This window comes from Nyctereutes procyonoides, unplaced genomic scaffold (genome assembly GCF_905146905.1).
Source record: "Nyctereutes procyonoides isolate TBG_1078 unplaced genomic scaffold, NYPRO_anot_genome, whole genome shotgun sequence".
Classification (NCBI taxonomy): Eukaryota; Metazoa; Chordata; class Mammalia; order Carnivora; family Canidae; genus Nyctereutes; species Nyctereutes procyonoides.
In genome coordinates this window covers 104897922-104924163 of record NW_026575125.1, presented here as the reverse complement: position 1 = coordinate 104924163, position 26242 = coordinate 104897922, and the positions used below count along the sequence as shown (strand labels likewise).

The following is a 26242-nucleotide window of genomic DNA, read 5'->3' as shown; positions in this document are numbered from 1 at the left end:
GTGCTACAAAGGAAGTGTCAGCTATGGTCCCCACCCTTGAGAAAATGACTGTCTATTTAGGGACACTCAACTTACCCACATGAAACAATTAGCGAACAAGAGCAGACAATATAGTCAAGTGCCAAATAGAATGGAGCATCTAGGAAGCTATCAAGTAATTATAGTTTTAGTCAAAAGAACTGTATATAATAGCAATAAATGTAAAAATACTTCTCTAGAGTTGTTCTTTTGCTATTTGGGAAAAAAATGCTTTTGAGCTATTGCAAGGCGTATAGCAGAAAGTACAGCTAATTCAAGTAACTATATTTAACACACATGACAACTACCCAGTGCTGGGCAGGGAGGATCGTATAATTCTAACATTATGCCATACAAATTATACGTTCCTTTGCCAAACTCTGCTAGCAAGTTTTACAGTCTCTTCCCTTGCCACAGATATTTATAAAATACAAGGAGGTGAAAGTTAAAATCCACAGCATCAAGGAAATTACTTGGATACTGAGCTTGTCGCCTAGGGAATGTTTGGGCTTTAGACTTTTGCAGTTTATGTCTTTTAAAAATAAATGGAGAGGAAAAGAACCCTCATTTGAATTTGTCAAAGAGCCAGCTCCTCTCTTTAGCACACTGTCAGCGTACAGAAAACATCCAGCTCAGTGCTGGTCTGATCAAATTTCACAAGGTTTCAAGGAAGAGAAGATTCTTGAGTCCGATTTTTTAAAAGAAGAATACTGGTATCAAGATTGCGTCTTTCCCAGATATCTCGGATTATCCTTCTCCACCCCCCCCACCCTGAGGCTCTGGGGGAGAGTTTACATTACATCCGCCACACATACTGCTGCCTACGAGGAAGACAAGAACCACCCAGTTAAGGGCCAAAACACAAAGAGAGAAGTTTGAAATATTTCAAAGTAATAAGAGCCACAAACAGCTGTTTGGTACCCAATATAGTTCTGCCTTGGATAACAGGGCGTACTGTTGCAACTGGTTTAAGAGAGGAGAGTTGTAGGGAAATGGGTTAAGAGAAAATGTGGCTCTGTCGCTGTTTTTCATTCTACTGGACAGCAATGGCCAGTAAGGTTACGCAGAAGGAAGTTGGCCACCAAGATGGAGGGAGGGGGAATGAAATACCCTTGGCATGTTCCTAATGGTAACAGTGAGGAGGACAGCCAGGGTGCCTTCGATAATGTCCCATGAAAGATGACGTTATGTTGTAGCAGTGTTTCTGACAGGAGTGGTTCCTTTTATCTTGCCTTTTCCTCTTTTCACAGATCAGCTATCAGAAAGACCATGTGGACGTTCTTCTCTTACTGCAGCTAATAGTTCTCAGACAAACCCACAGGGAGGAGTTGCTAGCACAGCTCCAGGCCTGCAAAGGCAGTCAAAGACAGTGGTAAGTATAGAACTCAATTCCCCTTGCCTGTTTTAAACTCTGTAAAATGAGATCCCTATCCTGGTTTCATCTGCATATGTGGTGAGATAGCCGGGTCTGTGTGTTTGGGGCGTCGCCCACAAAATGACTTTGAAACCCAGCGCCAGTTCGGGCTGGCCCACTGGCACCCATCAAAGGTGTGTGAGCCAGAGGGTCAGAGTGTTGGGGTTGAAGCCCCAGAGATGTTTTCCTTCCTTGAACTGAGTGAGTTGGTTCACAGAGAATGCTATGCAACTGGAAGTCCTTATAACTACTTCCTAATGGCAGTTTGCTGTTGTTTCCTCTACCCCTGGTTTATTAGGAGAACTAAATTGTGCCTAGCACAAAATAGGCAATCAATATATATTACTTGCTCTCATCATCGTTATTGTCATTTTATTTTTCTCTTTGCATTCCTAGTGAGCCTGTGGGGAGCTTGCGCACTGGCATAGCCCAGTTATCTTTGCTTTTGGTCTTAATGGGAGCTTCTATTTGGGAGGAACCACCTATCTTTTGCTCTTTTATTCCTTGTCAGAAGCCACCCACTCCCTTTAAGCCATCAGGAGCTCTTACTTCCAAAGCACTTTAACTACTTCCAAATTGCTTAATTAACCTTTTGGGATCAGGATGCCTTTGAGGAGCTGATGAACTCTATGGTCCCACAGCCCTGGGACCCTCACAGATTGTGTGCAAAATCTCCTGTGTGTGAATTTATGCATGTGTGTCTTGGGTAAAGATCCGTTGTGCTCATTAGTTTCTCTAAGGGACCCATGAGAGGTTAACAACTCCCGATTTAGGTAACTATGGGGTATTTGATGTTTGCATATGACTAAAGCACAGCCAATTTAAGATATTCTTAGCAATTGGGAGGTGGGAGGCTGATTTTATGGGTAGATTAGTACCTAATCTTGGCCGTATAATTATGTAAGACCCTGTCTGCCTGTTGGTAGAGGCAGGGTGGAATAGTTTATCACTCTACTCTGTTTCGCAGTTCATTTAAATAAGTATCTTTAGGTAATTGGCGAGGGAGAGGGAAATGAAAGCTATGGCCTCCTTCAAAATATACATTCTCACAAATGCAAAAGGTCGTGCGTGCTTCCAAGTGTCTTATTAGCCTCCCCTCACCCCCAGTCCCACTCCTCAGCTAAAAACTCAGGACTCAAGATTGAGGTAGACCTGGGGTTTCATCCTTGGCCACCCCACCTTCTTTGCCTCAGTTCATTTAATTCCTGCCCCTGCCTCATGTAGATGAGTGCTTAATCTGGTGTTTTTTTTTTTTTCTCTTAGGAGATGACGGAAAATGGGAGCCATCAGTTGATAGTGAAGGCAAGATTCAACTTTAAGCAGACGAACGAAGACGAATTGTCCGTTTGTAAAGGGGACATCATTTATGTCACCAGAGTTGAAGAAGGAGGCTGGTGGGAAGGCACGTTAAATGGCAGAACAGGCTGGTTCCCCAGTAATTATGTCCGAGAAATTAAATCCAGTGGTAAGTGGGTCTTTTAAGAGCCTTCTTTTTTTAATTTTTATTTATTATTTATGATAGTCACAGAGAGAGAGAGAGAGAGAGAGAGAGAGAGAGAGAGAGAGAGAGAGAGAGGCAGAGGGAGAAGCAGGCTCCATGCACCGGGAACCCGACGTGGGATTCGATCCTGGGTCTCCAGGATTGCACCCTGGGCCAAAGGCAGGCGCCAAACCGCTGCGCCACCCAGGGATCCCTTTTAAGAGCCTTCTTGAACGTGACTCTTGTACTTTCTTGTATTTCTACTACAAATCTTGTACTTTTTAAAAAAGATTTTATTTATTTATTCACGACAGACACACACACACACACACACACACACACAGAGGCAGAGACACAGGCAGAGGGAGAAGCAGGCTCCATGCAGGGAGCCTGATGTGGGACTCGATCCCGGGACTCTAGGATCACGCCCTGAGCCCAAGGCAGGTGCTCAACTGCTGAGCCACCCAGGTGTCCCAAATCTTGTACTTTTAATTGGTTCCCAGAAACTATTTGTTTCTGTATCTGCATGCCCACAGTAAGAGTAGGAGAGAAATGTGGGGGTGGGGGGGCACATGGAAATCTGTGAGTAGATATTTTGAAACACAGTTGTATTTAGATTATATCAAGGCAGCAGAAACCCCAAAAAGCAAAAGAATTCAAAGCTCAGACAACTAACTGTTCCACCTTAACTATATCCTCTTCTGTCTACTAATTGTAGCTCATGTAATATAGTACATAGTCTTGCCGGATGCTCCAAGGCTCACCATGGCAGAATACAATAATAAGAGAGGCCATGTGCTAACTTCCTTTTTTTAACCCTATGCTCCTTAAGCAGACCTATGTCTAAATGCTTCAGAGATGTGTTTGAGAAATAATAATCGTTGGACTGCAAGAAGCTGTCTGGCCGCTTTGATTCTGAATAAGATTGTCCTTAACTCATTGCATACTACTAACTGCTTGCCCTCTTTCATAATAATATCCAGAGAATAAAATCTAGTAATTCTTCATTAGTCTTTCTAGAACTTTCTTAGGTAACTTGCCTTTTATTATTATTATTTTTAAAGGTTTTACTTATTTATTCATGAGAGACACACAGAGAGAGAGGCAGAGACATAGGCAGGGGGAGAGGCAGGCCTCATGCAAGGAGCCCGATGTGGGACTTGATCCTGGATCCTAGGATCACGCCCTGGGCCAAAGGCAGATACTCAACCACTGAGCTACCCAGGTGTCCCACCTTTTATTATTTAAGAAAGTAGATCCTGCCTCTCTATTACCAAAGACCCCTGATACGTAAAAATATGTCACAATCTGGATAAAATAGCATTCAGTTATTTACATTATTATACTTCCCCAAATTATTTACCCAAGGGCTCCTTTGAGTGGTTATCTCCTCAGTGCAGTTTTTCTTTTGTAGATGTCTTTATTACTTTCTTAATGCCTCAAAATTAATACTATTAACTAATATAATTATAGGTTCACTGTAAATAAATTAAAACATTACAGAGATGTATAATGTAAATAATACAAATTCCTCTCTCCTTTGTACCCTCCCCCAGATAGCCACCAACCATTGGGAGCTTTTCCCTAAAACATTTAATAGAAAGTTTAGTTTGCACACTTTCTCTGTTGTGTGTTGGTTTAAGGGCAGGGAATGCATCTTTTTTAATGGAATAAATGTTTACTAACAGATTTACAATTATATATGTATGTGTGGACTTCTTAGCATTTTTTTTAAGATTTTATTTTTAAGTATCTCTACACCCAGTGTGGGGCTTGAATTCACAACCTTGAGATCAAGAGTCACACACTCAACCAACTGAGCTGCTCAGGTGCCCCTTAGCATTTTTCTTTACTGGGAATCAAGATGTTTCTGTTGAGTCCTGAAATATTTTCACAGGCCTTGATTCGAATTTCCTTGGTTTTGATGATCCTCACAGCTGATTTTTACCCCTTGCTACATCTTTCAGTTGCTTTGATCTGGTTATCAGGGTCTCTAACTTTCCAGATTCACTCTAACTTTGTTCCTTGATTCAGTGTCTTCATCTGCAAAATTAAAAGCCCCAGCACTTGCTGCCTTGCCTGGGAATCCCAAGTATTGTTGAGAAAGCACAGGGAGTGGACACACAGCATGCCCTCATTATTGTGTCCCTTACTGAGATGCCTTGTAGCCCAGGCTGGCTGCTGTACTAGGGACTGCCCTGGGCTGTTGTCCTGGGCTTTGGACTCTTCTTCAGGTTTCATCTATACTCTCTTTGGCTTGGAACTCAGTGAAGGACTCACATGGCAAGGTCTGGCTCTGATTTGAGCACTTAGGTAATCCTTAGAAGCATTTCACCCATCTGTCAAAGATAGATCTGTACAGTGGGGCCCAGGAAGTCTGCTAGTTAAATGAAATGTAATTTAAACTCAGTAGCCAGAGTGATTTTTTTTTCTAAATGGAACTTGAGTAATGGTTCCCCATCCCAAAAAGAGTAAAAGCCAAGGTCATCTAAGTAGTCTACAAGATCCTCCAGGATTTGGCTTCCCATTGGTCCTCTGACATCCTCTCTGACCTTTTTCCCCCTCACTCCTTCCACTTCAGCCACACAGGCCTCCTGGTTGCCTGTGCCAGACGGGCACCTGCCTCACTTGCTGACCCTCTGCTTGGGACACTGTCCCCAGATATCTGCATGACTGGTCCCCTCACCTCCTCAAGTCTTTGCTTACTTGTCTGCTTTGCAGTAGTGCCTTTCTTGATCACCTGAGAAAACAACCTTATCCCCATTGCCTCTGTCCCCCTTCCCTGCTCTATTGTTTGGTTTACCACTTCTCCCCATCTAATATAATATACATGTGCTTATTTATTTCATTTACTGTCTGTATCATACCATTAGAGTGTAAGTGCCATAAGGGCAGAGATGTTTTTGTTTTGTTTAGGCTTAGTAAATATCTGTAAGATGAATGAATACCGTGGGGCAGGTCATTACATTCTGTTCAACCCATTCACTAAGCATCAGTTAGATACTGGGTAGTGGTAGAGCTATAATAGTCTGTCCTCACGGACCCAGCCTCTAAGGATGTTACAGTCTAGTGTCAAGATAGGAGTGTATGTAACCAACTGTAACAAGAGCACAAGGTAAGTAACACAGACAGAGCTCTAAGTCTAGATAAGATGCTGTTGGAGCAGTAAAGAAATGATTCTATTAACAATAACCTCAGCGGGGGGAGAGCACTTAAATTGGGTCTTGGAGGATGAAAAGAAGCTTCTGCAGGTAGAAGATTAGAGGGCGTGTTTGCTTCGGCAGCACATATACTAGAAGGTTAGAGGGCATTAGTAAGTTAAAGAATGGAACTTGGAGGGCAAGGCACTGACAGGTGGTAGGGTGATTTGGGTTGGGGGGAAGGCAAGTAAAGAGAAGTGGGGCCTTGCCTGGAGCTGCATGAAGAAGGGTGTCAGTGAGAAGCAAGGGATAGCATGTGGTTTGGAAAGCTCTTTCTAGTGGTAGTATAGAGGCTGGATGACAGAGAAATGGTGGGGATAACTGACGAGGATGTGGGGAAGCCAGTAGAGACTCTTGCTAAGATCTAGGCAGACCAGATAGTGGTCTGGGCCACTTTTGTGATAGTGGAGTGAAAGAAGAAGTGGGTGGATGTGGTGGAGACTGTCAACATACAATCAAGAAAATTCGCTGACAATTTGTTATGAGCACAAGGAAAGAGGTGAAGATAACTCCAAGTCTAGGGGTTTAGCTTGAGGGTGAGCTCTTTAAGGGCATGTAGTATCATGTACCTAGCCAGCCAGCAAAGGGTAATTTTTTGCCACAACTGGGCCATCAGGCTCTGTCCTGGACTCTGGTGAGGCACAGAAATATAGACATGTTCATAGTCTAGTGGGGGGGCAGATCTCTTACCATGTAGCATGAGAAGTTCAGTGATAGAGTTAAATGCAGGGTGCTATGAAGAGTGGCGAGCAGAAGAGGGATGCCTGACTCACTGGACATGCAGGTCAAGGGGGATTTATTCGTCCTTGTCAACTTTCTGTCTCCATAGGACCTCATACAGTGCTTTAGGCACAGGAAATATAGGAAATGATACGCACTGAACTCCATTAATAGAGAAGATGGGATGAGGAGGGTATGTGTGAGTGTGTGTGTTGGGTGGGTGGTCAGGACCGAAGATGAGGAGTTGCTTTGGACATGTGGAGTGGAGGTGCCAGAGAGTCATAGTTGTGAAGATCTGCAGCAGGTAGTTATCTTTCCAGATTTGGAGTCTGAGGGAGAGCTAAAAGCTGGCGATGAAACTGAGAACTGACAGTATAAGGTGAGAGGCAAGAAAGTATAAACTGCATAGCCGGTCAACAGCAGAAAGAGTGTGCTGTGGGTGGAGAGGTTGTCAGAGGCTCTGTGGAGGAGGTAGGGCTTGAGCCAAGCCCTCAAAGACGGGTAGTCTGTGGATAGGCCCAGATGAGAGGGGAGGGTGATCCAAGTCGTAGCAATGCATGGGGGCAGGACAAAAGCCACAGAGGATCTGTGGTAGGATTGAGTCAAGGGAGCCTGGGGGATGGTGGAGGAGATCAGCTTGATGGAATGAGCTGTTGTTGGGAAGGAGGTGTTGAGCCTTTGTTGACCTGAATTCTTTCCCATCCCAACTTGTGCTGCCTTCACAGAGTACGGAGTAGGCCAAAACCCATTGAGGAGGCTGCTGAGGGACATTTTAAGTTCTATGCTCTGCTGTTTTGTCTGGTTTAGAAAATGCTTGTCAATTTTTAATGTCTGTCCATGAAATTCATACTGATATATAAGCTTAGGAAAGGTTTGTCTTTAAGGAGTTAAAAAAATGACTCAAAGGGGCCCCTGGGTGGCTCAGTCGGTTGGGAGTCTGCCTTTGGCTCAGGTTGTGATCTCAGGGTCCTGGGATCAAGTCCCATATCAGGCTCCCTGCTCAGCAGGGAGTCTGCTTCTCCCTTTCCCTCTGTGCTCTCTCTCTCTCTCAAATAAATAAAATCTTTAAAAAAGTGATCCATAGATGAAATGCATCTCTCATAGAAATGAAATTGGCCACTCAGTTTTAAACCCCATGGCTATACAACCTCTTGGGTCATCTATAGAAGTTAAATCAGGCATCAAACTAAAGGCCTCCTGTCATCTCTTTCTGCTTACTCTGGGGTCACATATGTAACACTGAGGTCACTCAAGTAGTCTGTAATTCTGACAAATTCATTCAAGGTAGCCTGGATACTGTTCATTCAGGCCAACATTACCCATTCTTTTGTATTGTCTTAAAAACAAAACAAGCAACCCTAGCCGGTGCAAACCCTCGCCCTGCAGATTGCTGTGCCGTGGGAGTGCTGTGCACAGTTTTCTTCCCTTGAGCCTGTCATCCACAAGAGCACTTTGTGCTCTGGTAAATGCCCTAGGGGAGTGGCATTTTAAGTTTTAGATTCCACTGTAGCTTTTGTCGAGAAGATAATTATGGCCAAAGCCCTGGGGGCAGCTTCTTCCCTCTGTTCAGGCGGAGGCTGGTTTCAGAGGACTTGTGGAACTACCAATCTACTTCTGTAGAAAGTTAAGAAATAGAATATTTGAGGGGTGCCTGGGTGGCTCAAAGGGTGAAGCATCTGCCTTGGGTTCAGGTCATGATCTTCAGGTTCTGGGATTGAGCCCCATGTTGGGCTCAGCAGGGAGCCTGCTTCTACCTCTCCCTCTGCCTCTGCCCATGCTGGTGCTCTCTCTCTCTCCCTCTTCCTCTCTTGAATAAATAAATAAATAAATTTGAAAAAATAAATAGAATATTTGAGTATCTCACACACACGCACACACGTGCACTCGCACCCTCAAACTCCTTTCAACATGAGCTTGAAGCTGAAGGTAGAATAGGTTTTCATGAGTATGATGATAAAAGCCTCTCACCAAGGATGATGGAATCTGGAAAGTGGTGACATTATGAAGCCATTGTTCTCAGTCCTGCTTGCATACCTCTCGATTTCTTGTTACATGAGAAAAACCCTAATTTGAACAAAAATATTTTTCAAAGATTTTATTTCATGAAAAATGTATGTATGAGGGGTCCCTGGGTGGCTCAATGGTTGAGCATCTGCCTTTGGTTCAGGTCGTTATCCCAGGGTCCTGGGATGGAGTCCCTCATCGGGCTCCCCGCAGGGAGCCTGCTTCTCCTTCTGCCTATGTCTTTTCCTCTCTCTCTCTCATGAATAAATAAATAAAATCTTAAAAAAGAAAAATACATGTATGAATAAATTAGTCATTATATAAGCTACAGAAGCTACATTAAGGGCATTTGCTCCTCTGTTTGAATCAGATACGTTACAAATAAGAAAATTAGCCATTGTTACAATTTTCAGTCCTTTACTTAAAAATCACTGGTGACCTATAAATTAACGTGTTATTTATACATTAGAGAAATTTCTGCCAATACATCAGGAACATGGTCAATTATGTCTCTTTTTCATTTTTGTCTTTGTTCCTTAGAAAAAAGCTAAGGGTTCTGTCAGGACTTGGCATTAAAATTTTCCTGGCAAAATTTCCATGCCGAGGAAGTATTGAAGCAAGTATGATCAGAACAGATATTTTAAGAAAATTCTGTTTTCTGCCACCAGTTCAGTTAAAGGGTCATTAAATCCTTCTTCTAAAACTTATTAGCAAGAAAATATAGATATCACATGAGGAGATTAGGTAGCATTCTAATTAAATTTGTATTAAGGCAGATTAAGAAATGGCTCATCCTACTGATTGTAAACCAAAACTAGGATTGAGCTTTATATTAGATTTCCTTTTGTAGTCCCCTGGGTATGTCACATAGATGTTTTTTTTTTTTTTGGCTCGAGATTTTGGGGCCTCCTTGCCCCCACTACATAGATGTTTCCTATCCAGAGAAACTAGTTGTCACTGGATTTCTTTTTGCCTAGTCACCACCACAGGCAATAGGACTCTGTACAGTGGCAAGAGAGGGGAAGGAACCGGAAGTTAATTGGAAAGGGATCAGGGCACCTGGGTGGCTCAGTGGTTGAGCATCTGCGTCCTGGGATTGAGTCCCTCATCAGGCACCCCACAGGGAGCCTGCTTCTCCCTCTGCCTATGTCTCTGCCTCTCTCTGTCTCTTATAAATAAAATCTTTTTAAAAAATTGGAAAGGATGTTTACATCAGGATTAGGAGGGCTTCTGAGGGCTGCATCTGTGTGATACTGCTATTGTTTGAGTTCTGTTATGCCAGATAACCCATCTGAATTCTTCATGACACTGATTGATGTCAGTGATTAAATTGAATTGAGTAAGAGTGATGAGAGAGGCCACCTTGCCTTGTTCCTGATCTCAGGGGGCGTGCGCTCAGCTTCCCATCTCGCACCATTTATGTAAATGCTACCTGTGGGTTTTTGGTAGATGCTCTTTATTCAGTTGAAGGAGTTCCACTTCATTCCTGTTTTGGGGGTTGGTGGGGGTGGGAGTTTTTTACCCCTTGAATGAGTGTTGAGTTTTGTCAAGTGCTTTTTCTGCACTGATTGATATTATCTTGTGATGTTTCTTTTTAGACTATTAATGTTGTGGGTCACATTTATTGATTTTTGAATATTTAACCAACCTTGCATCCCTGGAATGAATTCCATGGTCTATGATGCTTTAAAAATATTGCTGAACTTTATTTGCTAATATTTTGTTAAAATTTTGTGCATCTATATTCATGAGGGCTGTTGGTCTGCAGTTTTCTTTTTTAAGACTCTCTTTGTCTGGCTTCGGGGCTGGGGTAAGAGTGATTTCATAAAATGAGTTTGACGGCTGTCCCTCCTTTCATTTTCTCTAAGGGACTATAAAGAATTGGTATTGCCTCTTCCTGAAATATTTGATAGCATTCTCCAGCAAAACCATATAGGCCTGGAGATTTCTTTTTCACGAGTTTTAAATTTAGAAATTCAATTTCCCTAATAGTTATAAGGCTACTCAAATGGTCCGTTTCCTACTGGGTAAGTTGTGGTAGTTCTTGTTTTCGGGAGAGAGTTGGTTCATTTCACATCTAATTATCAAACTTATATGTGTAGAGTTGCACAGAGTATTGCTTTATCATCTTTTTCTTATAATAAATTTATTTTTATTGGTGTTCAATTTACCAACATACAGAATAACACCCAGTGCTCATCCTGTCAAGTGCCCCCCTCAGTGCCCGTCACCCATTCACCCCCACCCCCCGCCCTCCTCCCCTTCCACCACCCCTAGTTAGTTTCCCAGAGTTAGGAGTCTTTATGTTCTTTCTCCCTTTCTGATATTTCCTCTTTTTGCTATCTCCAGGGGCTGTTATGATATCCCCTGATATTGGTAATTCGTGTCTTCTCTCATTTTTTTCTGTCAATCTCGCTAGAGGTTTGATAGTTTTATTGATCTTACCAAAATGCCATCTGTTTCTTTGCATCACCTTCAGCCACCCAGGAATCTCCAGATCAGCTACTTCCTTCTTTTCAATTCTTGTCTCTCCATTCTACATTGCATAGTTAACATTTTGTTTCATTTGCAATTACCCATTCCAGTGGCCTTTCCTGCTCTCTTCTGTTTCTTGGCAGGCTCTCCATTACTGTTTACCCTCCTTTTCAGCCTGGCTTTTAAAAGGTGACCACATCTTACTGGTATCTCTAGAAAGTTTAATTTTTACCAAGACTGGCTTGTATTTTCATTGCACAAAGCAACTGTAAGTTCTAAGTAGAACCATTAAGGGTACATTGTAGAGAACTTGCCTAATCAAAAATGAAAAGAATTGGGTAACTGTCAACTTAGAAGATATGTGAGTATACAACACCATGATATACTGGAAAGTATACCACACTTGGCTGTACAGTACTTGGTTCAAGTCCTGGCTCTGCCACTTACAATCTCAAGTATAGGCAAGGTTGCTGTACATTGTTCAGTTTTGCCCAATAAGTAAGGCCTTGTGAAGCCACCAGGTAGATCCAGGAGGATCTTGAAATAGCGCAAAGCTCCCCAAAACTGGCTATGCCCCACTTGTCATCACTTGGAAGTGGCAGAATTGGCCCAGGTTGCTGCCTTTTGGCCTTATTTTCACTCTACCCAGCATGGTCCAGTCAGATGATTCACTGTCACAGGAACAGTGTCCCTTGAACATTGCTATTTCTGTAGCTGTGCTTCTGGAATCTTCTCTACCTAGAAAATTCTCTACGGTTTTCTCTCCCAGTTTGAATTCTTACCACTCTCCAGGACTAGATCAAGTGCCCCTTGCCCAGCTAAGTCTTCTCTGACCATCCCAGCTCAAACTGATGGTCCCTCTGAACTCCAGTAGGAATCACTACCAATGCCATCAACTGAACCCTTCAGTAGCTTTATCTCTGGACACCATAAGGGTTAGGAATGCAGGCTCTTCTCAAGGCACATCTGGGCTTCAATCTTGGCTTTGCCATTTCCTAGATACATGCCCTTAGACAACTGGCTTCATCTCCCTGAAACTTAGTGACCTCTTCTGCAAAATGAGATCACCTCTGCCTGACAGGGCTGTTGTGAGGATCAAATAAAATGTCTTAAAAGCTATTAAGGTCCAAATAAATATAAAGGATATTTTTAATGTAATAATAATTAAAAGTCAAGGTTAGATGACAAAATATTCATAAAATAATGTTATGATAGGAGAATTAGAAGTGTACCTGGCTGGCTCAGTTGATAGAACATGTGACTCTTGATCTTGGGATTTTAACATTGAGCCTCTCATTGGGGATAGAGACTACACAAAAACATTTAAAAAAAAACATTGTTAGGAGAATTACAAAACTATAAGTAAAGTAAGAAAGATCCCTGTGTGTGTGTGTGTGTGTGTGTCTCTTCACAAATACATATGTAAAAAGAGTGGGAAGACATGCTTTATAGAGACGCCTGGGTGGCTCAGTGGTTGAATATCTGCCTTTGGCTCAGGGTGTGATCCCAGGTCTGGGGATCGAGTCTTGCATCGGGCTCCCTGCAGAGGAGCCTGCTTCTCCCTCTGGCTATGTCCCTGCCTCTCTCTCTGTCTTTCATGAATAAATAAATAAAATATTTTTTAAAAAATGAAGATATGCTTTATAATGTTACTCTGATGATGGTTAGCTCTGAGTGATGGCTAATCATTGGTTTTTATTTTCTTTTCTATAATTTTCATTTTTAGGATAAGAATGTAATATGTTTAGAACTAGAAAACATTTTTTAAAAATATTTTATTTATTCATGATAGGGAGAGAGAGAGAGAGAGAGAGAGAGAGAGAGAGAGGTAGAGACACAGGCAGAGGGAGAAGCAGGCTCCATGCAGGGAGCCCGATGTGGGACTTAATCCCAGGACTCCAGGATCACGCCCTGGGCCAAAGGCAGGCGCCAAACCACTGAGCCACCCAGGGATCCCTAGAAAACATTTTTTTAAAAAGATTTTTATTTATTTATTCATGAGAGACACAGAGAGAGAGAGAGGCACAGACACAGGCAGAGGAAGATGTAGGCCCCATGCAGGGAGCCCGATGTAGGACTTGATCCTGGGTCTCCCTGCATGGGGCCTACATCTCCCCTGAGCTGAAGGCAGGTGCTAAACCGCTGAGCCACCTGGGCTGCTCATAAAACATTTTTTAAAAAGAAAAATCAAGCGTGATGTTATGTTATTTAGTTATTTAGTTATTTAGTTTAGCATTTAGTTATTCATATATACTCTACCATACTTCAGAACGAGTTTAAAGTGCCATATAATATAGCAAAGTAAAAATGGAATATAAAACAAAATGAAGCAAAGGAGAAAATGAGAGTAGGAAAGATAGTATTAGTGACGCTGTTAAACATTTATCATCACCATCTTGTATTTATCTTATGTGTTTGTTTTTTTTTTTTTAAGAAAGAATGTGGGGCAGCCTGGGTGGCCCAGTGGTTTAGCTCCGCCTTCAGCTCAGGGAGTGATCCTGGAGACCCAGGATCCAGTCCTGCATTGGGCTCCCTGCATGGAGCCTGCTTCTCCTTCTGCCTGTGTTTCTGCCTTTCTCTGTCTCAGTGTCTCTCATGAATAAATAAATAAAATCTTTTAAAAAAAGAAAGAATGTGTTAGGATATCTCTTAATTGTGAGTTTAATAGCTAAGATTAACTGTAAAAGAAAGCATTTTATCACTCAATGTCATGATGTTAAAATGATACATAAAAGAAAGAAGAATTTTCTGCCAGTTTTTTTTAAAGATTTTATTTATTTATTCATGAGAGTCACAAAGAGAGAGAGAGAGAGAGAGAGAGAGAGAGAGAGAGAGAGAGAGAGAGAGGCAGAGACACAGGCAGAGGGAAAAGCAGGCTCCATGCAGGAAGCCCAATGCAGGACTCGATCCCGAGACTCTGGGATCACGCCCTGAGCCAAAAGCAGACGTTCAACCACTGAGCCACCCAAACGTCCCTTTCTGCTAGTTTTTAATGTGTTAGAGATTCTGATTATTTTATTTTTGGCACAGTAGAGAGCCCCAAGAAAGGATGGTTGCTGTTATCTATATTATACTTGTACAGTAACTTATGAGTTACAAATATATATATATTTGGTTAGTGTTGGCTTTACTTATCTGTTTTGATTAAGTTGAGTGGAGAGACAAGACTGGAGTAAAGAAACAAGCCTGAATGGAGTGAAGTTCTTACCCTGGGCCTGCCATTCATTAGCTAGGCCTTACCTCCTTAGAAATTGAGGGGTCCTGGACAAGAAGATCTATCTGGAGTTTAGCAAAACTATATTTTCACTTATTGAGGAATGTACATTTCCATTGATCATTCTATTTAACAATATCTACTGTATGTGAGTTGACCTGTGTAATAAAATGTTCCTCTTAGATTTCTATGACATTAACATAATTTACATGTCTTTCATTCACAGAGAGACCTCTCTCCCCCAAGGCTGTCAAAGGATTTGAAACAACTCCACTTACCAAGAACTATTATACTGTGGTGAGTGTTCAGATCATAACCAAAAAGTTTCTTGACTGTATGGAAACTTTTCAGTGGCTGAGCCACTGATGTGTCGAGTAACACTTATGGGAGACTGGGTAAAGTATTGCAAAGGTCTCATGTCAGCTGCACTACAGTAAAGCTCTTCTGCTTGTAGGCCTCTTACAGATGTCTAGAAGTTTTAGATTCACCATACTGAAAAATTCACAAATGGTACAGTGATTCTGAGCAAGGGCTATTGAACAGTGCCGAAAGAGAAATTGGTCCATAGGTAGGCATCATGGGGAAATTCAGCAGTAGATATAGCTTTACCAAATATTTAGAAGGTGAATTCCCAGGTTCCTCTAAGCAGTAAGTTTTAAGTGATTGCATACTGTGATTTTATTTTAGAATAAATCAATCCATTATGATGTCCTCTGAAATATGATCAACCTTGTGTTCGAGGAGAGCCTGAAGGGAAGACTGCCCTTTGGCAAAAAGCAAGGAATTAAATGGCTCTGGCTTGAACACAGATATGTCAAAATCTATTAGCTATAAATAGGGCATGTGCAATATTCAAAATAAGTTCTCATTTGAAAAAAATCATATTATTCTCCTCAGTCTTCTCTCTGCTTTTTTCATATCTACTTTCCAGACTTAGCCCAGTCACTAATGAAAAGGTCAAGTTATCATAACCTCTAAGTTTTCCTGTCTGATAGCTTTGTCATCATCCTCCACCTCAGCTGAAATAGTGTCACTTTCCCCCCAATATTGGATATGCATTTGGACTGCATACTGCTTTCATTTTGTGCATGGATAGTTTTTAAACATCTCTATACATTGCGTTTCAGAAAACAGATTTGCACTCTTCAGTGAATTTGCTCCATAATGATGACGTGGGCGGGGCGATAGTTGGCATGAAAACTCAGGAAGTAGCTTCATAGGTGACATGAAAAATAATCATAGGGGACAATTTTGTCACTATTTTTCTTCTTACATTTACACTATTTTCCTCTTACATTGGGTTAAAATCTATTACCCAACAGAGCTGGGCTCCCTTCTTCCTTCCTCGTGATCATTTCTTTTAGCCTCCAAGTGACCCCAGTGATTTAATTTTTTAAGACATTATCTATCTATCTATCATCTATCTATCATCTATCTATCTATCTATCTATCTATCTATCTATCTATCTATCTATTTGAGAGAGAGAGAGAGAGCATGCACAGGCCAGGGGAGGGGTAGAGGGGGTGGGAGAGGGCGAGGGAGAGAATCTCAAGCAGATTCTGCACTGAGTGCAGGGCCCAACAGGGACTCCATCTCACAACCATAAGATTATGGCCTGAGCCCAAACCAAGAGTGTGACACTTAACTGAGCCACCCAGGCACCCTACCTCAGTGATTTAATTTTTTAAAAAGATTTATTCATTATTTTAGAGAGAGAGAGCATGCACACACACACACATTTGCACAAGCAGGGGGAGGGGCAGAGGGAGAGAGAGAGAAGTAAACTTCCCAGTAAGCATAGAGCCCGACACAGGGCTTGATCCCATGACCCTGAGATCATGACTTAGGCCAAAATCAAGAATCGGACCCTTAAACGGTGGAGCTACCCAGGTGCCCCTCCACAAGTGACTTAAATTTTAAAGAAAAGATGCAGTCAAATGAGGGATGAAAATGCTACCATAGCTTCTTTTCCCTGTGGATTTGGAGTATACCATAGAGCTGCTTTGGAGTTGTCTCTGCTTCTGTGGATTCTACCAATTTATTTATTTATTTTAGTTTTTATTTAAATTCCAGTGAGTTAACATATGGTGTGCTATTAGTTTCAGGTGTACAATTTAGTGATTCAACACTTCTGTACATCAGCTGGTGCTCATCACAAGTGCCCTCCTTAATCCCCATCATCTGTTTCACCCATCCTCTCCCCGCCCTGCCCCGGGAAGCCTCAGTTTGTTCTCTGTGGTCAAGTCTGTTTCTTGGCTTGCCTCTCTCTCTCTCTTTTTTTACTTTCCTCATTTGTTTTATTTCTTCAATCTCACATATGAGTGAAATCAGATGGTACTTGTCTTCCTCTGACTGATGTATTTAACTTAGCATAATTACTCTCCAGCTCCGTCCATGATGTTGCAAATGGCAAGATTTCATTCTTTTTTTGTGGCTAATATTCCTGTGTGTGTGTGTGTGTGTGTGTGTGTGTGTATCTCAAAAAGTTAAAAATAGAACTACTTTATGATCCAGCAACCACACTACTGGGTATTTACCCAAAGAATACAAAAAACACTAATTCAAAGGGATACATGCACCCCTATTTTTATAGCAGCATTATTTACAATAGCCAGGGTATGGAAGCAGCCCAAGTGTGCACTGATGGATGAATGGATAAAGGTGGTATATACATAAATGATTCTACTGATTTAAAATGTCATTGGGATTATCCAAGGCACATTAACCTCTGTGATTCTTATGGGCCTATGTAAACCATATATATACTTATACACAAATTCTGATGTCCTGCAATTTATATCTCCCAGTTCCTATTGGAGTTCGTGTGCATTGCTTCTAGTTCCCTGCTGCTATATAAACAGTTCTGCAGTGAAGATCTTATCATAGGACGTTGGCAAAGTATATGAAGATCTATAGAGTAGATTCCTAGAAATTAAATTTTCCGAAGGCCTGAGAACCAGGAGAGCCAATGGTGTAAGTTCTAGTCCGAGGGTAGGAGAAGACTGATGTTTCAGCTCAAGAAGTCAGGCAGAGAGAATGATTCTCCTTCCCTCTCCCTTTTTGTTCTATTCAGGCCCTTAACAGATTGGGTGATGCCCACTCACATTGGGGGTGGACAGTCTGCTTTAATCACTCTACCAATTCAAGGGCTCATGTTACCTGGAAATGCCCTTACAGACACACCCAGAAATAACGTTTAAGCCAGGTACCTTGTGACCCAGTGAGGTTGACATGTAAAATGACATGTAAAATTAACCATCACATCCTAAAAACATGGGCAGGAGACCTCTTGGATTTGCAAGTCTGTAGAAATCGTGTCCCCCTTTTCAAGTTTCCAAGGGATCATCTTCTGATTCCTGCCCTACTCAGGCTTTGATGCAATTTGGGTAGCACATCTGATTTGAAATGTAACTTGATGTTATGTGCTAGGAAGTATTTTAAAATAAAGAACAACAGCAACAATTGGAACAAGAAAGGAAAATGGTAATGTTGTGAGAGGAGGGTTGTTAAAGAGCTTGACTGTGGTGATCATTTCGCAAGGTGTACTTCTATCAAAATATCAAGTTATATACCTCCAATATATATACTTCTTATTGGTCAGTTGTACCTCAGTAAAACTGAAAAAACAAAGAACAGAAAAAGGAATCCAAGTGGCTTTGTTATCAGGCTTAATTTGCATTGTGGCACTTAGCTCTTAGCACCCATGGCCTCACTGGGAAGGCGGGGCAGACGTGATAGTGTAAGGCATGTGGCAGAGATGTCACATTATAAAAGTATCCTAAGATGGGTTCCTTACACTGTGCTTGAGGTCTTGTGCATCAGAAGCCCCCGGGGAGCTTGTTAAATGTGCAGGTTGTGGGCCCCACACCTGACTTACTCTACCTGAGAATCTCTGGCCGCAGAGCTCAGGAAACCTGCAGCCCCTTCCTCACCCCTACCACCCCCCACAGGCGATTCTGAAGCTCACTAAACTGAAGTTGGAGAACCCAGCAAGGGAAAGGTTCAGTGGAAGACGAGACTCAGTCATGTCCAGACCTAGATAAGCAGAGAACAGCTGGAAGGGAGTTGGGGCACTGGGACTATACAGGCACGTCCGACCAGGCAGGAATGTGCATGCCTGCAGTCCCTCCCCTCAGGTCACAGAGTGGATAGGACTCTCTTCTTCACCCATCAAAATGCCCCTGGGAAGCTGCAGTGCTTTATTCTTTGCAACCAGTGTGGCACACGGGAAGAATGCTGTCCTTTGTGCTGCCATATGCAGTGATCCAAATATTCAATTCTGCATGCTAGCATCCATCTGCAGAGGGAGAGATGGTGTCTCCCTACATCCAAACAGGAAAATTCAATCTGTAATGGCCAGCATTATTTATTTTTTTCTCTAGTTTTCTTCTACTTCACGGTTACTTGTGGCAGATGCCTACAAGGGTATGTCTTAAAGAGCCTACACTCAGTAGGAAAGGTGGGGAGTGTGTGGCATGTGACATCACAAAAATCCCAGGAAACCTCCTGTAATATCTGCCCTTACTGCCTGCTTTCTGCTTACTCTATTTATTCTCTTACTCATCTATCTGCCCACTTGCTCCCACCCTGAATTTTCTCTTTCTAGTGCTTATCAACTCCTTACCCCCCTCTTTTTAATACTTTATTTTATAGAGCAGTTTGGGGTTTGCAGCAAAATTGAGCAGAAGGTACAGAGAGTTCTCATATACCCCCCACAGCCACGCACATGCACAGCCTCACCCACCACCAGCATCTCCCACCAGAGTAGTGTATTTGTGACAACTGAAGAATCTACACTTTCACATCATGATCATCCAAAGTCCATAGTTTACATTAGGGCTCACTCTTGGTCTTGTATGTTCTTTGGGTTCGGGCAAATGTATAATGGCATGTATCATCCATCATTATGTTATCATACAGAGTATTTTCACTGTCCTAAAAATCCACTGTGCACCTTCCCTTTTTAATTTTTTTTAAAGATTTTTTAAAAGATTTTATTTATTTATTCATAGAGACACACACAGAGAGAGAGAGGCAGAGACACAGGCAGAGGGAGAAGCAGGCTCCATGCAGAGAGCCTGATGTGGGACTCTATCCAGGGTCTCCAGGATCACGCCCCGGGCTGCAGGCGGCGCTAAACCGCTGCGCCACCAGGGCTGCCCTAAAGATTTTACTTATTCATGAGAGACAGAGAGAGAGGCAGAGACATAGGCAGAGGGAGAAGGAGGCTCCCCATAGGGAGCCCGATGTGGGACTCAATCTTAGGACCCTGGGATCATGACCTGAGCTAAAGGCAAATGCTCAACCACTGAGCCACCCAGGTACCTTCCCTTTTTTAATATACCGACCTAAACTACTTTATCCATCCATCCATTTATTCCTTCTCCGTATCCCTGTACTTTTTTTTTTTTTACCTACCCATTTCCTGTCTTACTCATCCATATACAGTTGACCTTTGAACAACTCGGAGGTTAGGGTCGCTGACCCCCTGCATAGTAAAAAAATCCGTGTATAACCTTCGACTCCCCAAGAACTTTACTGAGACCCTGCTATTTACTGGAAACTTCACCGATAACATGAAGAGTCGATGAATACATATTTTGCATGTCATATGTGTCATATGCTGCATTCATACAATAAGGTAAGATGGAGAAAAGGAAATGTTATTAAGAAAATCATAAGGAAGAAAAAATACATTTACAGTCCTGTACTGCATTTTTTGAAAAGAATTCGCGTATAAGTGGACCTGTGCAGTTCAAACCTGTGTTGTTCAGAGGTCAGCTGTTTCTCTTCCATCTGAAGGCTGGAGGTCGAGGTGGTGACAGCATTTGCATAGTCTGTCAATAGGGAGATAGTGCTGCTTGTTGCATGAAAGCCAGAGACCTGGAGGTGTGAAATCAGTCACTGCATTTGAATGTAAGCAAGGAGGCTCTACTGGCATATAAGTCAAATATGACATAAATACAGGAATAGGTCGCCTTTTTAGGTCCCATAGGACTTTATCAACATGAACTCATTCTTACGGGCATCATAATTATCTCAGAATTCCTATAATATGACGTCTTTGCTTTAAGGTTTCCTGAGGCCATTATAATCTTCTGTGATCATTGGACCTTTCTCTATTTTCAGCCTTTGTGTTTATGCATTTTCACCTCTTAAAATAATTCCTTCATACTCTATAACTCTTTCCCTTTGGAAGAAAGAGTTATAAAAATGAACTCACTCTAAAGCCTTCCCAGGAAATGTGGGAAATACATTTTATTGGAGAATCAATAGCCCAGGATAGAGGTACAAAAGGCCAGCACCTCTTTTTCTATGGCTTCTCCCCATCTGTCTTATTCTGAATTTAGTCAAAGGTTAATGGAGCAAAAGGATACTCAGTTACCCTTGTGGAGACAGTCAGGGAGGCAAAGGCAATGTCTGGATGCAGTCTATTTTAGCAGTTTGAATGGGTTTCATCTCGATCAAACTGTACTGCTCTGAAGTTGGTTGGCTTGCCAAACCCCTTGCCATCTGAGGCCTTCTGTTTGGGAACACATAGCCTTCTCTGTCTGCTTCCCTTTTTATCCTTTTACAGTAGATGCCCTGTGGCCTGCAAAATAAAGAACCAGTATCAGAAGTTCATCAGTTGGTCTTTTGAGATTGAGGAAAGCAATGAAAGTCCAGATGAATTTGGGAAAGAATCCCAAGCATCCACCCAGAAGAGTGTTTCTACTAATCAGACCACAGCAAGGGCAGGACTATCTAATACGTTACCATTCAATTTTTTTTTTGCATTATTTAATGAAGGATTCATTGACCACCTTTGTCAATTCAGTTTTGTAAAGTCAGCATTCAGCCACCCTCAAAACTTACAGCGATATGAGTTAAAAAGATTTTTGGTGTAGCTCTCGAGGAGTCATTGAGAAGCAGCAGGAGGTGTCTCCTTGCCTTTGTTACCTTTGTGTTCTGTGTGTCCCAAGCTAGTGGTTCCAACAGGAATGGAACTCCTACAAAGTGTCCTGCCTCACCTCACAAATATACCTACTGGAGCAGGACAGTTAGCACCTTTCTTGCAAAATCTTAGTGATTTCTTCTTCTTTTCTTCTCTCTCTCTCTCTCTCTTTTTCAAAATCTTAGTGATATCTTTAAAAGAAGCCCCAGATGATAGCATTTGAAAGGAAGTTGAAATAATAAAGCTGTTTCAGTGGTGAGAGGGAGGACGGATTAAAGCAGCATTGTTTTAAAAATCACATTGTATAATGTAAATATGACTGACTTTTCTAATTTAAAAATTCCCTTCAGGCAATGAATGACTGGATCTGGTTTGATTTTTTATTTATTTTTTCTTGTTTCCAGCAGACATTGCAATTTGGGTAGGGTGGCAGTTATAGGCAACAGCGCTTGAGAGGAAGGTGAGGATGTGGGATGGCTCATTTCCAGACACAGTCTTTTTAGAGAAATGTGAACAAAAGGAGATGATGAGATGACTTCATTCCTTCCTGAACATGAGCAGGAAGGCTTGCCACCATCCTTTTTCCCCTCCCTCAATACAAATTCTATAGAAAAATAAATATTGTTAATAAAGCAGTATGCATATATATGTTTTACCTCTTCCTTAATAAAAGATGATACTGCTGAATTCTGGTGCAGTTCTCTCCATTTCTAAGAATATAAAATGAATATTAGTGCTGAGCATGCATATAGGTGAGGAGCTGGGGTACTGCATGCTTTGAACAGTGGCCCAGCTGGGCAGAGAGCTCTATGATGGACAAATTTGAGTTTGGAAGGACACTCTCCTGGATAAGGACTTGGAGTCCAAGAGGAAAATCAGAAAGAATTTCTATTAGCAGATGCAAAATGTGTGCTTTGACTTTTTAAAATGGCTTCATTGACATATAATTTACATACCACAAAACTCACCATTTTAAGCTGTATAATTTACTGATTTTTAATAAGTTAACAGTTATGTGACAATCACCAGCCTGATTTTACAATATTTTCATCACCTCATCACCCCAGTTATAAACCCTGTACCCATAGCAGCAATGTCCACAATAGCTGAGCTATGGAAAGAGCCCAGGTGTCCATCGACAGATGAGTGGGCAAAGAAGACATGGTATATATACACAATGGAATATTGCTCAGCCATCAAAAAGAATGAAATAAATATTGCCATTTGCAATGACATGGGTAGAACTAGAGGGCATTATGCTAAGTAAAGTAAGTCAGTCAGAGAAAGACAAATACCAAATGATTTCATTCATATGTGGGACTTAAGAAACAAAACCGATGAACAATGGGGAAGATAGGGGAAAGTAAAATAAGACGAAATCAGTGAGGGAGACAAACTGTAAGAAATTCTTAACTCAAAAAAAAAAAGAAATTCTTAACTCTAGGAAACAAACTGAGGGTTGACAGAGGGGGGGTATGGGGTAACTGGGTGATGGGCATTAAGGAGGGCACTTGATGGAATGAGCACTGGGTGTTTTTTTTAAGATTTTATTTTATTTATTTATTCATGAAAGACACACACACACACACACACACACACACACAGAGGCAGAGACATAAGCAAAGGGAGAAGGAGGCTGCCTGTGGGGAGCCCAATACAGGACTCAATCCCAGGACCCTGGGAACACAACCTGAGTCAGAGGTAGACACTCAACCACTTAGCCACCCAGGTGCCCCTGAGCACTGGGTGTTATATACAACTGATGAATCCCTAAATTCTGCCTCTGAAGCTATAATACAGTATATGTTAACTAAATTGAATTTAAGTGAAAAATTTTTAAAAAGAAACCCTGTACCTATTAGCAATCACTTCCTCCAGACCTTGAGAAGCACTAATCTACTTTCTGTCTCTGGATTTTGTCTATTCTGGACATGTATAAACTGAATCATACAATATTTGTTCCTTTGTGTCTGGCTTCTTTCACTTAGCATATTATTTTCATGGTTCATTCATGTTGTAGAATTTACCAGTACTTCTTTCTTTTTATGGCTAATATTCCATTGTATAGATACACTAGGTTATGTTTATCTATTCATCAGTTTATGGACCTTTGGATTGTATCCACTTTTTGGTTGTTACTAATATAGCTCTGTGAATGGGGCACCTGGGTGGCTCAGTTGAGCACCTGCCTTTGTCTTGGGTCATGATCCTGGGATCCTGGGATTAAGCACTGAGTCAGGCTCCCTACTCAGTGGGGGATCTGCTTCTCCCTCTCTCTCTGCCCCTCTTCCCTGCTTGTGTTTTCTCTCTCACTCTCAAATAAATAAATCTTAAAAATATAATGCTCTATGAAGATTCACTTGCAGATTTTTGTGTGGACATTTGTTTTCATTTCTCTAGGAATTGAACTGCTGGGTCATATCGTAAAACTGTGGCTATTCAAATCCTTAGCCAACTTTCAAGTAATTATTTTTACTATTCAGTTGTTAGAGTTTTTTATATATTCTGGATACTAGACCCTTTTCAGATGTATGACTTGTAAATATTTCTCCCATCCTGTGGCTTGTCTTTCACTTTCCTGATACTGTCCTCTGACACACAAAAGTTTTTAATTTTTATGAATTCCAATTTATGTACTTTTTCTCTTGTTGCTTGTGATTTGGTGTCAAATCCAAAGTCATGAAGATTTCCTCCTCTATTCTCTTCTAAGAGTTTGATAGTTTTAAGTCTTGAGTCCATTTTAAGTTAATTTTTGTATATATTATAAAGTTGAAGTGCACATTCTTTTGCATATAGCCATCCAGTGATCCCTTCACCATGTGTTGAAAAAACTGTTCTTTCCCTACTGAATGGTCTTGGCACATTTGTCAAAAATCAGCTTATAGGTTTATTTTTGGACTCTCAATTCTACTCCACTGATCTATATATCTGTCCTATACCAGTACTAAACTATCTTGTTATTGTAGCTTTGTAGTATGTTTTGGAATTGGGAAGTGTAGCTTCTACTCTCTTCTTTTCCAATATTTTAAGAATTTGTGAAGGATTTATATGAATTCTTTCAACTTTTGGTAGAATCAACCGGAAAAGCCATCTCATCCTAGGCTTTAATTTATGGGAATTGTTTTGAATGCTTATTCAATGTCTTTATTTGTTATAGCTGTTGAGACTTTCTATTCCTTTTGTGAGTCAGTTTTGGTAGTTTGTATCTTTCTAGAATTTTCTTTTTACTTTTTTCAGTGGTTGACCTAGAGTTTGCAATGTATATTTAGAAGTAGTCCAAAGATAATAGTATACTACTTCACAGGTAGTGTGAGTACCTTATAATAACAGAGTATTCCTAATTCCTCCCTCCCATCCCTCGTATCTTTGCTGTCATTCATTTCAATTATACATAAGCATACTGGGTGTTATAGTATATGTTGGCAAATTGAATTTAAATTTAAAGATAATAAATACAAAATTTTTAAATCATATATGCTTATCTATATGCAAGCATATAAGCATATATCTGTTACATCAATTAATAATACAAAAATTTAGAGTTTTTATTTTATCTTTACTTATTTCCTCTCTCATACTTTCTTTCCTTATGTAGATCTGGGTCTCTGACCTATAGCATTTTCCTCCTCTCTGAAGAACCTTTTTTGAAACATTTCTTCCAAGGCAGGTCTGTTGGAAACAAATTCCCTCAATCTTTGTATGGCTGAGAAAGCCTTTATTTTTTCTTGAGTTTTAAAAGAAAATTTCACAGGGTACAGAATTCTAGGTTGGTGGGATGTTTTTTTCTCAACACTTTAAATATTTCTCTCCACTGCCCTCTTCTTACATGGTTTCTGAGAATACGTTGGATATAATTCTTATCTTAGCCCCTCTATAGGTAAGCTGGATTTTTACTTCCCTCTGGCTTCTTTTAGGATTCTTTTCTTTATCTTTGCCTTTTCTGTACTTTGAACATGATTATGCGTAGGTGGGTTTGTCTTTGGCATTCATCCTGCCAATTTTCTCTGAGCTTCCTGGAACTGTCATTTAGTGTTTGACATTAATTTGGAAAAATTCTATCATTGTTGTTTCAAGTATTCTGTCCTTTTCTCCCCTTCTTCCTCTTTTGGCATTCTGATTAAACATATGTTATCCCACAGTTTGTAGGTATTCTGTTTCTTTTTTTTTTTGTCTTTTTTTTCTGTTTGCTTTTCAGTTTCAAAATCTTCTATCGACATATCCACAAGCTCAGAGATTCTTTTCTTGGTGGTCCAGTGTACTAATGAGCCCATCAAAGGCATTCTTCATTTCTGTTAGTGTTTTGGATCACTACCATTTCATTTTCATCCTAAGTATTTCTATCTTTCTGCTTACAATGCCCATCTGTTCTTGTATGTTGTCTACTTTCATTAGAGCTCTTAGCATATTACTCATAGTCATTCTAAAATCCTAGTCTCATGATTCCAACATTCCTGCCATTCCTGACTGTGGTTCCAGTGTTTTCTCTGTTTCTTCAAACTATGTTTTTTGCCTTTTAGTATGCCTTATAACTTTTTGTTGGAAGCCAAATGTGACATACTGTGTAAAAGGAATTGCAGTAGTAGGATGGTGAGGTGTGGAGGCTGGGGAGGCTTTTCTGAAGTCCAATGATCAAGTCTAAGTCTTTTGGTATGCTATGTCTCTAGATTGTAAACTTCACCAGTGCTTCCCAGGTTGTTTTACTCTTTTAGTGGGGGGGGTGGGGGGTGGGGGGTGGGGACGGGACAGGAAGGCTGGAGGGAGCTGGGGTAGGTATTTCCCTTC

The 26242-nt window shown here is 41.1% G+C and overlaps 1 protein-coding gene across 4 annotated transcripts in view; it reads left to right on the top strand.

Annotated features, from left to right (window-relative positions):
- The window catches only part of ARHGEF6 (Rac/Cdc42 guanine nucleotide exchange factor 6), a 101773-nt gene that overhangs the window by 30292 nt on the left and 45239 nt on the right, over positions 1-26242 (top strand). For all 4 annotated transcript variants that reach the window (XM_055338514.1, XM_055338515.1, XM_055338513.1 and 1 more), the window contains 3 exons: positions 1269-1390; positions 2696-2897; positions 14752-14822. In XM_055338514.1, the coding sequence (XP_055194489.1) occupies positions 1269-1390; positions 2696-2897; positions 14752-14822 (395 nt within the window). The remainder of the gene's footprint in view (positions 1-1268; positions 1391-2695; positions 2898-14751; positions 14823-26242) is intronic.